The sequence below is a fragment of the Tachypleus tridentatus genome, chromosome 10 (assembly GCF_004210375.1).
Source record: "Tachypleus tridentatus isolate NWPU-2018 chromosome 10, ASM421037v1, whole genome shotgun sequence".
Lineage (NCBI taxonomy): Eukaryota > Metazoa > Arthropoda > Merostomata > Xiphosura > Limulidae > Tachypleus > Tachypleus tridentatus.
The window spans coordinates 91,011,681-91,029,416 of record NC_134834.1 but is presented as its reverse complement, the minus strand read 5'-3'; the positions used below and the strand labels follow the sequence as shown (position 1 = coordinate 91,029,416).

Sequence of the window (17,736 nt, the reverse complement as noted above, 5' to 3'; positions counted from 1 at the left end):
TATGTATATAAATATTTAGCGTAATTTCTATTTGTGAATCATTAGCAATAGTTGACTATTCAAAATGAATGACTACGCATGCTCTCTTCGATTGCCCCCAGAAGCACAGTTGTATATCTGCGGACTTGCAATACTAAAAATCGGGTTTCGATACCTGTGGTGGGCAGAGCACAGATACCCCATTGTGTAGCTTTGTGCTTAATTCAAAACAACAACAACAATCTCTGCGATTTGTTTAATTATGTTTTTCATATTCTTAATACATGGAAGTAGAGGTTTACTAAAGACCATATTATTAGCTTAAAGTTAGTTAATCTGGAAGAAATGTTCGGCCTTTCTAATGGCGCAGCGGTATGTGTGTTGGGGACTTAATGTTGGAAACCGGGTTTCGATACTCGTGGTGGCCAGAGTAGAGATAGCCATTTCTATAGGATTATGCTTAATTAGCAAAGAAAGGTTTGAAGAAATCTAATATTCTGATCGTTAGTGAATCTTTACTTTCATCTATCAGAAACATTAAAATAAAACTACAAAATTTATCGCTAGTGAAACTCTTATTCGAACAATAGTAGTTTAAACGGTAAGTGCATTTTTATTTTTAGACAAAAAATGTTCTACAATTATTGTTTGTTAATTCAGGTTTGAATAACATCAAATTTTATTTAGAGCAACGCAAGGAATTGCTGATTAGTCGACCAGGAATGTCCAGATGGCGCTTTGAAGTTCCTATGAGCTTTTGCAAAGGTCTTTTGCAATCGTATTGTGGCGTAATAAACTATTATAGTTTCAAACATAATAACTGATGACAGTTTCAGTGTTAAACATCCATCTTTTCTGTTTTTATTTCAATAATGGACGTAGTTCAAACAGCATCGTCCACTACAGTAAAATTCCCTCGTTAAAGTTCTTTAATAACCTATTAAGTCATGAAGTTGGAAATGAGTCTGATATTTTAAACAAAGCTATATGATATTGTAATGTTCTTTAAAGCATCAATTAAACGTTCAATGTCCACATTATACGTTGAAACAACCTGTTTCTTCGTGTATTCGTAACGGTCTGCCACTGAAGCCACCTGACTTATAATGTGAAATATTTAAAACAATTAATTGAATGACACACGGAAAAACAACTTGCGATGTCACGGTTTATGTAAGATTCGACTTATAATTCCTTTGAACAGCGTGGATATCTTCATTTCGAAAGAGTACAGAGACGAACACACTCAAAACAACGAGAATCTGATTCACTCTACTAGATTACTCCTTGTGAAACTATTGTCTTCGTCTTCTAACGAGGCTTAAGTCTTATTACCTAAAAAAATAAAATATCAAACTGGACCTTACTTCCTAATCTATATTATATATTTCAAATATTATGTATGAAACAAACACGTAAATAAAAAAGAACAAAAATGAGAAATCATATAACCCAAACTCTTTCAAAAGATGGATCTTTTTTCCAAATTTGTCACCCTTCCCCTGATGAAGAAAAGTTCATCTTTCGAAATCGCTCGGGTTTAGGAACACACACACGTATATGATTTAATTTCTATAATTTTCTTAATGATATACGGTTAAATGCACACAAATGCTACTTAAAGCAGCCCTTTAACGGTTTATCATCACTGAGGTTCGTGCATATAATAATGTAATCACAAAAACATGCTTTCATTGAAAGTTATTTAATTCGTATATTGTTATTAATAAAATGTTTGATGAAATATTTTCTGATAAGTTTTAATAATCACATGTTGTAAAAGGTTCTCCAAGTAAAAGTTGAGTCTGAGTCCAATACTCATTAAAATATCTGAACAGTGAAAGTCAGCTCGAAGTGATTAACAGCTATTTCTCCACTCTCCTGACGGGGAATAATCAGTGGTTGATTTATTTCGATGCTCTGATGGCACTTACATTTACTTTAATGGATACACACAGAGTAAACACAGTTAGTTTATCACCTGACATTCATAAACTATAACGTTTCTTTCACTATTCTGTTTTGTCTTTTTTTGTTGTCGTTAAACGATGCTATTAACCGTGGGAGAAAGAAAATCAAATAAACCACTCAGACATTTATTATCTCAGATATCACCTCTGACGTATTTCGGATGAAATATGTTTATGACAGGCATATAAGTATTTTGAGATTAACTGTACTATATACTAATATATATTACTTAACTTAAGCAGTTAATACTCAAAATATAACGTGTTGAAGTAAACTCTCGAACAGAAGTAATCTGACTCATATGATTTATAACTGTTATTTTACAATCTGTTACGAAATAATTTCTTATTATAGTTATTCATTTATTTGAATTATTTTTCAAAAAAAATGTTCAATAGTTGATATTTATGTCTATACTAAGTATTTAGCGAGCTCAGGTTGTGAATCATAGGATTCATGGCTCGCGTCCCAAAAACAAAAAACCTAAAAATGTTTACTAAATTAATAGTAAAGCGTTTTTTCTATGCGTTACGATATTCAAGACTAGAATCTTCAGTTTAAAATGAACGGAAGTTTTTTATTATTCCTGTCTATTACAGTGCAACACAGACCATCGCTCGGATTAGGAGATTTTGTCAAGAGTAAATGGAGCTTACGTAAAATACTTAATTATCCGTTTTATCATCAACCAGAAAACGTTTCATTGTTTACGACAGCGAAACTAATCATGCATTACTACTTATTCGTCAGTATAAGAACTGCAGTACAAAGATAATTTAAAATTACTTAAATAAAAATGTGTGTGCGTAATTTATCTATAAAACACTTCTTTCATCGAGGAAAGAGCTGTTCCATGTTCGACTTGAGAACCCAAATTAATGGTAAAAAATTGGTTTTGCTTCTCCATTAAAAATAATATTCTACCAACGAATAATTCTATATACCAACCAAGGAGCAACCATGAAGTCTATTATCATCTTAAATACGAAATATCGTCGTCCATGTTGAATATTTATGATCACTTAAGTATTACAGTTTCGAGCTATACCACTTCCTTCAGTTCGGCAAGATTAATAATGGAACACGTTATTCAAACGAGTTTTATACGTCAACTGATCAAAAACGTCCACTGCGAGAAAATACTTTTTATGTTCGTTGTTACTTAAGTGTTTGAGGGCTAGTAAAACCTTAACGTAACATAAACTAGAAAACTAATATTGATAAGGATTCGTTTTTGTTTTAATTAATATATTCTAACTTAAATTACTCTTCCAAAATAAACTTACCGTTTTAAGATTTCAAGTTTTCTCGCGCAAAAACGTCCTCTGAGTTACAAGCTGCACTAAGGTATAGATGAGTTGGATTACAATGTAGGAGACAAATTCGATCGTAAAGATTTATCCACTATAAATGATCAAGAAAGTTCTAGCTTGTGTAGAGATTATTGGACGTTGAGCTCTACAATCAGGAATAGCAAAAAAGTGGACAAATCCTTTGCCTTGAGCCTGATTAGAATTGGAGATTTATAGTTTCACAAAGTCGAAAATAAATGATGTGTTTTTTTTTTCTTTCAAGCGCATCATTCCTTACACAAACTGTTTCTGATGCTATAAAATCAAGAGCCTGTGTTCCACAAAGGTAAGTTGGCTGTGAAGAAAAATATAAGTGAAATATACCAAATACTTTATGAAAACTTCCCAATTTAAGTTATGTAGCAATCAGTATATAAACAATAAGTTCAAGCCCTGAGGGTACTTAAATAAACTTTTCAGTGCTTAAATCTGAGCGATTAAACTTACACATATAAAAATACAGCATTATATTAAAAAGTGTTTTATTAAAGTCCGTGGACTTGACTTTATTAAAAAAAACATAACATTGTTTTTTTTTGTATTAAGAGATGAAAGTTTTATTTGATTTTAAAATTATATATATATTTTATAGAAATTCCGATAAGTAAAGTGACAAATAATTTAGCGTCCTATAACAAAGGTTTAAAAGATTTTTATGAATACCTTGAGTTTTAAATTAATCTCATATTTTAAGAACAAGGTGTAGTAAACTAAGGGTTGGATAAAATTAACGTATGAGCATAAAATATGCAATATATCTAAACATTTGGGACTGTACGCTGGAAGTAACAAAAATATCTTGTTTGAAAACTCTATAATAGAAGTTATGCTTTACCAAAAACACAAAATTCTTAATCCTGAGTGAAACCAGTCCCTGAGAAACACTTTAGGAAGTTTCAAAAAATATTTGATGGAAGATTATTGTCATTGATAAATAAGTGATTTGATGTATCCGAGTCACAAAAAACGAAAGTTTTAGAAATACTTTGGCATTTCGTTTTTGTGTTGTTTTTTCTCAGCTACGCTTACAAACTGAGTTTTGTTTAGTAAGCTCGTGTTTGAAGTTACTATATTTCGTATTTGGATGCACGAGTCGACTGTTGTCGTTTGAGATTATGATATATTAGTCACGAAAGAAGACCAAGAACCAGTTGTGTTTTAATGTTGCTGCAACAGACGAAATATATTTGTAAACTTGGAGTGCTAAGGATTGAACTTAACATCTTAGAAGCTAAGTCGTTGGCACGATTTACTTGGCAGTATGGATTATCACTTTATCACATGTTATCAGTTTTATCTCAGACGATACAAAAACACATACTTTCTTTCTCTATATTATATACTGCAGACCTTAAGTTGTAATTATGTTGGATAGAAACATTAAAAAGTTAACTATGAGAAGAGAATCCACTTTTCATCCAATTCCCCGAGACGTTGATGAGTGTATCGTCTAAATATATTTATTTTATACACAACATAAGTGTTTACTAATTTTTAATAACGGAAGAAGCAAAATTTATATAGCATTAGTTACTTTATTTATTTGTAAATAAAATCTAGCATCCATATTCACAACTTTACATTTAAAAAAATCTAATTAAGTACAGGCATGCTTCGGAGATTTGTAGTTCTAATCTTGAAATAATTCAAATGAAGTTATGAAACTTTATCTAAATCTGTCATTGTATGCTATTTTAATGAAAGTATAATTACATGGTAAAAAACATTCAGACACCATGATCTTTACACATATAAATACAATGAAATAAAATATCCACAAACGATGATTAATTACAACAAAATAACACAGCCAGAAATCAAAATGTTAATACTACATAAGTGCAACAAAATAAGACAGCAAGAAATCAAAATGTTAAACTACATAAGTACAACAAAATAAGACAGCCAGAAATCAAAATGTTAATACTACATAAGTGCAACAAAATAAGACAGCAAGAAATCAAAATGTTAAACTACATAAGTACAACAAAATAAGACAGCAAGAAATCAAAATGTTAATACTACATAAGTGCAACAAAATAAGACAGCAAGAAATCAAAATGTTAAACTACATAAGTACAACAAAATAAGACAGCAAGAAATCAAAATGTTAATACCACATAAGTGCAACAAAATAAAACAGCCAGAAATCAATATGTTAATACTACATAAGTGCAACAAAATAAGACAGCCAGAAATCAAAATGTTAATACTACATAAGTACAACAAAATAAGACAGCAAGAAATCAAAATGTTAAACTACATAAGTACAACAAAATATGACAGCAAAAAATCAAAATGTTAAACTACATAAGTACAACAAAATAAGACAGCAAGAAATCAAAATGTTAATACTACATAAGTACAACAAAATAAAACAGCCAGAAATCAAAATGTTAATACTACATAAGTGCAACAAAATAAGACAGCCAGAAATCAAAATGTTAATACTACATAAGTACAACAAAATAAGACAGCCAGAAATCAAAATGTTAATACCACATAAATGCAACAAAATAAAACAGCCAGAAATCAATATGTTAATAGTACATAAACAGAACAAAATGAAACAGCTACAACTTACGTTTCTAACACTTTACAAATACAATAAAGTAAAAGAAAGATAAATCAAATTTTTAACACAAACACTACAAAATACAACAAAATAAGACAGCAAGAAATCAAAATGTTAATACTATATAAGTGCAACAAAATAAGATAGCCAGAAATCGAAATGTTAAACTACATAAGTACAACAAAATAAGACAGCAAGAAATCAAAATGTTAATACTACATAAGTGCAACAAAATAAAACAGCCAGAAATCAAAATGTTAATAGTACATAAACAGAACAAAATAAGACAGCCAGAAATCAAAATGTTAATACCACATAAATGCAACAAAATAAAACAGCCAGAAATCAATATGTTAATAGTACATAAACAGAACAAAATGAAACAGCTACAACTTACGTTTCTAACACTTTACAAATACAATAAAGTAAAAGAAAGATAAATCAAATTTTTAACACAAACACTACAAAAATACAACAAAATAAGACAGCAAGAAATCAAAATGTTAATACTATATAAGTGCAACAAAATAAGATAGCCAGAAATCGAAATGTTAAACTACATAAGTACAACAAAATAAGACAGCAAGAAATCAAAATGTTAATACTACATAAGTGCAACAAAATAAAACAGCCAGAAATCAAAATGTTAATAGTACATAAACAGAACAAAATAAGACAGCCAGAAATCAAAATGTTAATACCACATAAATGCAACAAAATAAAACAGCCAGAAATCAATATGTTAATAGTACATAAACAGAACAAAATGAAACAGCTACAACTTACGTTTCTAACACTTTACAAATACAATAAAGTAAAAGAAAGATAAATCAAATTTTTAACACAAACACTACAAAAATACAACAAAATAAGACAGCAAGAAATCAAAATGTTAATACTATATAAGTGCAACAAAATAAGATAGCCAGAAATCGAAATGTTAAACTACATAAGTACAACAAAATAAGACAGCAAGAAATCAAAATGTTAAACTACATAAGTACAACAAAATAAGACAGCAAGAAATCAAAATGTTAATACTACATAAGTGCAACAAAATAAGACAGCAAGAAATCAAAATGTTAAACTACATAAGTACAACAAAATAAGACAGCAAGAAATCAAAATGTTAATACCACATAAGTGCAACAAAATAAAACAGCCAGAAATCAATATGTTAATACTACATAAGTGCAACAAAATAAGACAGCCAGAAATCAAAATGTTAATACTACATAAGTACAACAAAATAAGACAGCAAGAAATCAAAATGTTAAACTACATAAGTACAACAAAATATGACAGCAAAAAATCAAAATGTTAAACTACATAAGTACAACAAAATAAGACAGCAAGAAATCAAAATGTTAATACTACATAAGTACAACAAAATAAAACAGCCAGAAATCAAAATGTTAATACTACATAAGTGCAACAAAATAAGACAGCCAGAAATCAAAATGTTAATACTACATAAGTACAACAAAATAAGACAGCCAGAAATCAAAATGTTAATACCACATAAATGCAACAAAATAAAACAGCCAGAAATCAATATGTTAATAGTACATAAACAGAACAAAATGAAACAGCTACAACTTACGTTTCTAACACTTTACAAATACAATAAAGTAAAAGAAAGATAAATCAAATTTTTAACACAAACACTACAAAATACAACAAAATAAGACAGCAAGAAATCAAAATGTTAATACTATATAAGTGCAACAAAATAAGATAGCCAGAAATCGAAATGTTAAACTACATAAGTACAACAAAATAAGACAGCAAGAAATCAAAATGTTAATACTACATAAGTGCAACAAAATAAAACAGCCAGAAATCAAAATGTTAATAGTACATAAACAGAACAAAATAAGACAGCCAGAAATCAAAATGTTAATACCACATAAATGCAACAAAATAAAACAGCCAGAAATCAATATGTTAATAGTACATAAACAGAACAAAATGAAACAGCTACAACTTACGTTTCTAACACTTTACAAATACAATAAAGTAAAAGAAAGATAAATCAAATTTTTAACACAAACACTACAAAAATACAACAAAATAAGACAGCAAGAAATCAAAATGTTAATACTATATAAGTGCAACAAAATAAGATAGCCAGAAATCGAAATGTTAAACTACATAAGTACAACAAAATAAGACAGCAAGAAATCAAAATGTTAATACTACATAAGTGCAACAAAATAAAACAGCCAGAAATCAAAATGTTAATAGTACATAAACAGAACAAAATGAAACAGCTACAATGTACGTTTCTAACACTACACAAATACAATAAAGTAAAAGAAAGAATTTTTTAACACAAACACTACACAAATACAACAAAATAAGACAGCCGCACTATACAAATAAAATGATCTAAAAGAGCCACAGATTAAATATCTAATACTACACAAATAGAACATAGAAAACAACTACATAGGGAACAATTGAATCTAACAAAATTATATCACATTACCACAGACAGTAATAACAAGTTGAATCTTTGGAAATTATATGACATAACCATAAACAGTAACAACAAATTGAATCTTTGGAAATTATATGACATAACCACAAACAGTAACAACAAGTTGAATCTTACAAAATATCACATCACCACAAACAGTAACAACAAGTTGAATCTTACAAAATTATATCACTCACCACAAACCATAATTGCAAGGTAAAGGTACAAAAATAAATAACTACTACAAAGAATAACAATAAGGTGAGTTTTCCAAAGTGAAATCATGCAGCCACAAACAGTGAATTTTACAAAACGAAATTACGTTACAACGGATAATAAAATAGTGAAACTTCCAAAACGTGTGTTAATAACACTACTAAATTGATTTATCCACTCAATATTATTGAATCTACTTTTACAAGCATCATACATAATGTTAATTAAAAGCATGTAAACTGATGTTCATTAGCAAAATAACTTGGAATGTCCTGTTTAAGGACTAGACTTGCAGAGACATTATACGTAATAAAAAATAACATTCTCGTCATCATTCTGAAGCCCATATAACATGCTGTGTTATTAATGTTTGTTCCGTAATAACAATAAGTGATACGGGTAAAAAACAACGTAAAGTCACAATTCTTTATTCAAGTGCAGATTAAACGTTTTCACGACTATAGAGTTTCTTGAAAATATCCCGAGTTTGAAATATTTGTGCCGTCTTATTGGAATTCCATTCCGGTTAAAGGGAAATGAATCACTTCACGAAAATTCGATTTAATGTAGGTATCGGTATATGTTGATTTCTTTTCCTATTTTATAGCATTTAACATATAGTTATATATTAATTGATCGTGTGGAACAAACAATACCGTACTGGCTATCAGAGAACTCAATCATCGTGTCGTATCCTGAGGTTTGCTCGAAAGGAAATGTGTTTCTGTATTGGTGACCTTTCGAGAACAAGAACGGGTACTCTAAATACATCTAAATAGTTTATAATATTCCGAAATCAGCCAGTTACGTTTTGAACCATTAAATTGGAAAATTCATGTGTCCTCGAATTTCAATAACATCTTTTCATTTGTGTTACAAAGAATGCGAAGCATTTCCATGGAAATATTTATTGGTATGTTCAATCTGTCGATTACTTAAATTCTGATTTCCCCCGGGCTTTCGAGCATTATAAGATGTATAGCAACCTAGTCTAGATGTATAAAAAGAACCTAAAAGGCTTAAAGGAAGAGGGTAGTAGACATTACACTAAAATATATTACTCTTAGTGGTACTTACCCTCATAGAAACGATCCTGGTACATTGTTGGACAGCTTTTGCCCTGGAGTAAAAATGGAAAACCAGGTATAACATAGGAAACATGTGATAATGAACTATGCATAATTATGTAAAAAAAGTATTATATTTGGTAACAGGAAATTTTTCGTTTGTCAATACTCAAACAGACTTAAGTTTAATTTAAACATATGAAATTAATAGATATTTTTTAAAAAGAGCAACATGGAGAAATGAAATTACACTTAAGAAAACCCTATTTTTTGTTTTCAAGAGAACACACCATGAAACAGGTGTTTGATAATTTGTTTTGCGTTGTTTTATCTGTGTATGTTTTACTCATATGGAAACGTAGGTTGTTTTTCTTTAAAACGCAAGTAATTAACTTTGATAACATCTCATTTGCGTAACAGGTAATGCAAAAACTGACATTTATTGTTAATGTCTCGTTGTCAGTTCATCTCAATTTTATATTCAGAAATAATACCTGAATCACAATTTGCCTGTTAATTGTTAATAATCATTAGTATTTGGAAAAAGGAGTTACATGCAGTGCATGAAGTGGAGAGAAAGATTTTGTTTGTTTTAAATTTCGCGCAAAGCTGCTCGAGGGCTATCTGCGCTAGCCGTTCCTAATTTAGCAGTGTAAGACTAGAGGGCTATTCTTTTACCAACGAATAGTGGGATTGTCTGTCACATTATAACGACCCATACGGCTAAAAGGGGCGAACATGTTTGGTGCGACGGAGATTCGAACCCGCGCACCTCAGATTACGAGTCCAAGTGCCTTAGCCACCTGGCTATGCCGGGTCAGGGGAGAAGGAAGAGGCGGGTGATTTGTGAAATTTTTGAAGATAAGAAAAAGTTGTTGGATGGTTCGTGAAATTTTCAATTTGAAAACAAAAAAAGAAGAGAGGATCGCGTATGGTTTCAGATTCGGGCAGCTTCTAACAGCCGTCTTGAAGTTTTATCGTAGCAGGATAAAAGGGTAGCGGGATGACTTCTGTCCCTCATGAAAAGGAGTGGAAATGCAGTCCATTCATCCTATCTTACTTCGAGCACTGGATGTAAAGTAAATTAATATTTAAGTGGACACAAAGTTATAATATTATCTTATTGAATCTAATTTCTCACGGTACTTTTACCACGGACTTAATATACACGTATGGCGGAGTATGAACTGTTTCATTAGTTTATAAAGCTACCAAGAGATGGCATTATGGACATAAGTGGTTATGATAAGGTTTTGTTTCATCGCCAAAGCTTCATTCACAAGTGCTGTCTGCGCTCTGCCCATTCGAAATAGAACCCGGATCTTAGTACTGTAACTTTCAAAATTTACCGCTAAGCCACTAAGGGACTTAGAATAATAACACTTTCAGTATTTTGTTCAGAAAAATGACGTTTTCTAAGAGACATTAGAATATTCATTGTTATGATTTAAAATAACGAATTGTAATTATTTAATTGAGCTATCTTTACAAAATATGAATGAAATCACATTAAAAACTGAACAAATTGTGTGTTTTATTTAAACGCAAAGCTATACTATCAGTTATCCGCGCTGTGTTCGCCACGGGGATCGAAACCCAAATTTCAGTTAAAAGTCAACAGCGGTGCTTGTGATGAAGATTTAATGTATGATGAATTAATACAATAAACTGAAAGCGAATTATCATGATTAGCGACTAATAAGATTACCTAATCTAATACTTTTTATTTATTTGGTGTTAGAAATTATATTATACTCTACGTACTGGCTACTGCCATCATGAGAGACCTGAGTCATAAAGAACTAAACCATTATAGGCAGTAATAAAAGCAGGAAACCGATAGTGGGTCTTCTTGTTAGGAAGATAGATATGCTGTTCATTCGTTCGAGCTTTCATTCCATTGGGATATCATTCGACTAACTGTTTAGATGACTTTAAGATGGCCATCCAAAATGTGCTCACTCCCATGATAGATTAGGCTTAAAAGGCTTATCTTATCTTGTTAATAATTGTGGTTAGTATCCTATTAATTTATCGTTATTCTATATTATTATATGATATTTATTCCCTAATGTATTCATCTATTGAGTTAATTCGTTATTATGAAGTGTTTTATGTTTAGTTACCACTCAAAAACATTCGAATAGTTGTAGAATCACACAAGTAGCTAAAATATGTAATGTAAAGTAAGTGATAATTAATAATTTGTATCTGATGGCACTACAAAACGTAAAGTAGCTAATCAGTAATTACAGCTAAATGATTGTATATAAACTACCTAATCATGGCATGATATTCGATAACCACAACCTTACTGAAAATACGTAAATTTCATACTGTAATGGTATTAACAATAAGGACTAAACAGAATAAAAGAATATTTTCCGTAGTTTGCAATTGAAAGAAACTGCGAGAACCAGTAAAACTGTATTAATTATTTAGTAGCATAATTTCTTAATTTTGAGAGAACAAACACAAAACGAAGGAAAACAGAATAAAATTATTCAGTTTTGCTGTATTTTTCTATTTCACTGTTTAAACTGGTATGTTTAAAAGCAAAGAAAGTAAGAGAGAGTAAAACTAGAAATACACCAATGAACTTGTATATAGTGTTCAACACTTTAGTGTACTGTTGCTTTGCTAACTAAGACACTTTATATAGCAGAAAATACTGATTTTCTTAAGTGCTGTCTACGTATTTTTTTACTTGCTTATTTAACTGAAGACATTCTAACGACAACGTAGAGTTTGCTATTACAGTGTGTCGCAGTGAACACTCGCATTGATAAACTAGATATCGTATTGCTACAGCTTAACCATTTTGTGTAAGATAAACGACTAGACTGTTCAACGAAGAATAAATTCATATAATATTGATTTAACTTACTTGTTTTCTTCTGAAGTCAATATTCGTTCTCAGCACTCGATGGTTGAGTGGCTGAGCTGGGCGATAATTATCAGCCAAGGGAGCTTTCGTTTTTTTTTCATCACCTTGTTTTAGTTTTCTAAGGGCATACAACTACAGAAAGTATTTACTTCAGAGTGTGTTTCGTTTTAAAAATCAAATCATTGTTGTTGTTTTTCACTACAGAATGGTTTCTATAACATCACAACTGCTCTTAACGTTTCTTTTATGAGAAAAGTGAGCCATGATTTCTCATCACTGCTCTTATTCCTATGTAACGAGCTGTTTTATCACGAGCTCCTTTCTGACATAGTGTAACAAAATTAAGAAAAGATAAGGTAATAGGATTTCATTAGAACAGCTCTCTTAAATGCCCTTTTCCTGACAATATGAACATGTTATAAGAAAAGCAATGAACTAACACACTTTTATAACAGAACACAATAAATGGATTGTAAATAATCAATCATGGTTTTCAATAAAACAAAATACCTTTCGAGAAATATAAGATTATTTACTATTAATCTGCATTAATAAACACGTATGTAAGCTTTCATAGACTATGCATCAATTTTTACGAAATAAGATTAAAAAACGTATTATTTTATAAAAGGTTAAAGAAAAAATGCAATATTTCTAATGAGATTAATTATTAAATAATAAATTAAACTCAATTAGAAAATATCACGCAGATCATTATCCTGGTACCAAAATAATTAAATTTATTAAGACTAAAAAGAAATGCTACACGCACTAAAGACGCAATTTCAATAAAAATATATTTTTCTATTACTTTACTCCTACCTCTCAAATGTTGCTACAATAACGTTTCAGTGGTTGTTCCATAGCGATTTAATGCTACAATAACACTTCATTGGTTGTCTCATAGCAACTTATTGCTACAATAACATTCTGTCGCCTTTAAAGTTTTTGTGTTGCAAGTCATTTAAAGGCAAGTGATAGATATGGCTAGATAAGTGTATTAGCACCAAAATTGGAAATATTTAGATTTATTAAACATAGAAAAAGTCTACGTGTAATAAAGTCATAATAGAAGAAACTAAAACACACAAATGATTCTATAAAGGTGCTTGTTTACTTGTTATTTTTGTAGTATTGTTTATATTTGTTTTGAAAAGTAACAAAAACTCGTTACATTACATTCTTTGTCCCAGTATTTACTTACGAGGCATTTCAGTCGATTTGATGTATCTTAGTTACTCATTACGTTGAAAACTCTACATGACAAAATTATTCAACAGAGTGTAAGCAGTAACAAAGTACTTCGTAGCCTAGTCAAACTTTGTTATCCTTTATATTGGCAATGGTATCACAGGAAATTTCAACATATGTGTGTGAGTGTATACATATATATATATATATACATACACGCAATCTGATTACAATTTTGCTGTGCCCAATGAATTACGAGAAATATTTTCTGAATATTGCATAAAAGTAAAATAAATTTTTACCCTATAAGTTATTCTTTTAAAAAAGAAGAAAAACAAAAGAAAACCTATTACGTTCTCATTAACATTCTTTATAAGTTGAATGAACTGCTCTACTTTGAGAATACATCTGCGAAACATCAGAACAAAATAACTTCTACTGAACAAGGAAAATAAGTACAACCTGCAGTTATTGAAAAATATAGTTACATTTTCATTAAAAAACTTTTTTAAGGAAGTACAGCGGAACTATCAGTTAACTTGGATTTCAACAGAATTCTAAAGTAGCTTGAATTTCATTAAAGTAACAGCAGAATTATAAATTAACTTGGGTTTGAAGGGTGTAACAGAGGAATTCTAAAGTATCTTGAATTTCATTAGAGTAACAGTAGAATTATAAATTAACTTGGGTTTGAAGGATGTAACAGAGGAATTCTAAAGTATCTTGAATTTCATTAGAGTAACAGCAGAATTATAAATTAACTTGGGTTTGAAGAGTGTAACAGAGGAATTCTAAAGTATCTTGAATTTCATTAGAGTAACAGTAGAATTATAAATTATCTTGGGCTTCAAGAGAGTACCAACAGAATTGAACTAATTTTTGTTTCAAGGTTATGAATATAACTTATATCAGAATTTATCTACTAGAGCTTTTTAACATGTCTAGTTATTGAATGACTTTTTAGAGAGGTAGTTAAAACGATATTTTTAGAAACACACATACACACACACATTTAAAAGCAAAATTACCTCTTCTAACGCCTGGACTCATTTGAAACCGACATTTATAAGTAGGTTCCTAATACTATTTTACAGTTTACTTTGACAAAAATTAAATGACTTTTATTATCAACTTTCATAATTTCAACGCTCTTTAAGTGCGAATGGAGCGTTAGAGAGTCAAGTGTTCTGAATCACAAAGACATCTTTAATTACTTTTCAGTCAAGATTGAAACTGAATGTGTTAAACGTCTCGGAAGTTATTACACATGAGCTGAAATAAGGTAATGTGTTAAACATGAGGATGATCAAGAAATACTTCCTTACAAATAAATTATATCAATTTGATAATCTGACTTGTATACTTATATAGTGAATCATTTGCCTAAAAAGTGTTCAATGGACCCATTTTTACGATAACTTAAAATACACATTTGCACATAAAATATTTAAAGGAATTTGAGTCAGTGTAGGAGTTTTAAAAACATGTGAAGCTTTCAGTATTAATTTACTCTGAAAAAGTTGAAAGACTCATAATTACATAAATAGATTTAGAGAAATCGTATTACAGTTTTACAACTTTCACAGAAAGTAATTTTAGTTATTTTTTTAGAACAGTTACAACGTTTCGATCACTGGTGTGGTCAAGTACACAAATTTTACAGTGAAAATGTTTTTTTGTATTTTAATCAAAAGTGATCACTAACTTCCCAAACATATCCAAGTTTACCTTAATACTTTTTATAAAATATTCCACAGCTTTTATGTTTATCCACCTTCGTATTGTTTTTGTTAAACTATACATAAATAATTTATAAAATTCACTTCTAGAATATATTTATTCAACTAAATGTTAAACTATTCGATTTAGTTTGTTTTATGAATTTCGCGCAGAGCTACCTTTTACCAACTAATAGTGGGATTGACCGTCACATTATAACGCTCTTACGACTGAAAGGGCGAGCATGTTTAGTGTGAAAGGGATGCGAACTCACGACCCTCGGATTTTTAAGTCGAGTGCCTTAACCACCTGGCCATGCTGGGCCAACATGGTGTTATCGCTTTGTTTTTCTAATTATTTAATTAATTAGTTCAATAATGGAAAATTCTTTTCTTCTCACAACTACTTATTAAAATTTTCGCCACTTGTTTTGTTTTACCTAAAGGGCTTGAAAGCGTCAATTATAATTTTAAAAAAATCAAGAACTGTCCTTAATTAAAAATTATTTTGGAAAATGTAAAGTAAAAACCCAAAAGTTTGGACGTACTTGAGTGATATTAACTGACATGTTTAATGACAACACTCAAATTTTTACTCAAGACTTATAATTACGGACGTGACAGTAACATTCATATATTAAACTGCTGTAACTTGTATTTTTATTCTGTTTTACGCATATCTCTTCTGTATAACATTCACATTATATTGAAGTATTTGACTTCTTAGAACAACAAAGATGAGACAATACCGTAAAATTGTCATTAAATTATAAAGGGTACAAAAACTCAAAACCAAAGTTGCACAATTATTATTTAGAAAATATGTTCGTTTGGATTGTAGATGCATTGTAAAACAATTATGCCTCATAAACAACAATAGCTGCAAACATATATGGTCATAACTATGTATAACAAGACCCTTCTCTTTTGTAATATTTAGAAAAAAAAAAGAAACTGAAAGCACGTGAAGGGGAGGAGCTGAAGAAAGGTTTGAATAGTTCTCTCTTGCGTTAAGAGGACACATGACTGTGCGCAGAAATATCGCAATAAAAATACATGTAGAAAATGTATTTTTTGATTTTTCTTTAACAATTATATTTTACACGTTCAATAAAAATATCAGAGAATAAATAGAGTAAATTTCATACTTTTCTTTGAACTTCGTGAAATATCATTCCTTTAACCCTTAAACAGCGAGAATGTTATAGATAGCAGCATCAACTGATGATGGCCGCTGTTTAAGGGTTAAACAGAAAAAGACTAACATTTTATCCCGGTTGATCAACGTTATTAGACAGAAAAAAATAACTTATACTGAGTCTGCAAATAAACATCGAGAAAGATAGGCAAACATTTACAAAATTATCTTTTTTTGATTATTCCAAATTAATAGCAAGATACACATGTCAGTAACTATAACTGTTCAATCAGTTTCTGTTTTCTATCTTTTCAAGAACATTCCAAGTTCATGATGAGAAACATGAGCCAATTTTGATAATAATTCAACCATGTTTTATTTTCCTTCTCTCCAGGACCATTCCAAGATCTTAACGAGACACCTGCGCCAGTAATTATAACAACGCAAGTACGGTTTCTTTCACAGCAACAAACATATTCCACATTTAGTTTCATTTCTCCACAAATTAAATGTTGCTATCAGGAGAGCACTGTAACAGCTTGCATTAAAACGGTATTGTTACATCAAAATTAGTTTACACACAATTTTTTTTTTCAATTTGACTCACTTACTTCATTAACTTCAATAACTTTTGGAAAATCTGGTGGTAAAAAGTCGAGCAAAAAAGGTTTCGTCTGGAGCAGAATATTACAGCTAGAGATGGTTAAACCACCAGAATAAAGGTACCCGGAATAAAAAAAATACTTGCACAATTTATACTTAAAGAACACAAATATTTTCAGTCCTAGTGATATAAAATGACTTAGTTTTTTCACAAATAGTATATATACACATATACTGAATTTTGAATAAATAAATGATTGAATAAATGCATTCGAGTTTATAACTTTTTCAAACCCATAAAGAGGGTTTCTTGTTGTTGGTTTTCCGAAGATAAACTTTCATTTTAGGGTGTTCACGAATTACCATTAGCTAAACAACGAAAGATAAATGCAGTCTGTATTTGTTAAAGAAAATCACATTTCCAGCTGAAACGGCTTAAAACTTTATACTAATAATATCTAATATAGTTCATAATTATTTTCAAATTATCATTCTTTAGTTTTAATAAACAAAATTTATTTTAATACGATAATGTACGCTTCTAATAACTAACGTTT

At 30.0% G+C, this 17,736-nt stretch overlaps 1 protein-coding gene across 1 annotated transcript in view; it reads right to left on the bottom strand.

Annotated features, from left to right (window-relative positions):
* Positions 1–275: 275 nt before the first annotated feature.
* Positions 276–17,736, bottom strand: part of LOC143229846 (carbonic anhydrase-related protein 10-like) — a 156,883-nt gene continuing 139,422 nt past the window's right edge. Inside the window, exons 8-11 of the mRNA XM_076462675.1 lie at positions 12,530–12,661; positions 9,653–9,695; positions 3,237–3,597; positions 276–1,314 (exon numbers count right to left, since the gene is read on the bottom strand). Of these exons, the coding sequence (XP_076318790.1) occupies positions 3,566–3,597; positions 9,653–9,695; positions 12,530–12,661 (207 nt within the window). The 3' untranslated portion in view covers positions 276–1,314; positions 3,237–3,565. The remainder of the gene's footprint in view (positions 1,315–3,236; positions 3,598–9,652; positions 9,696–12,529; positions 12,662–17,736) is intronic.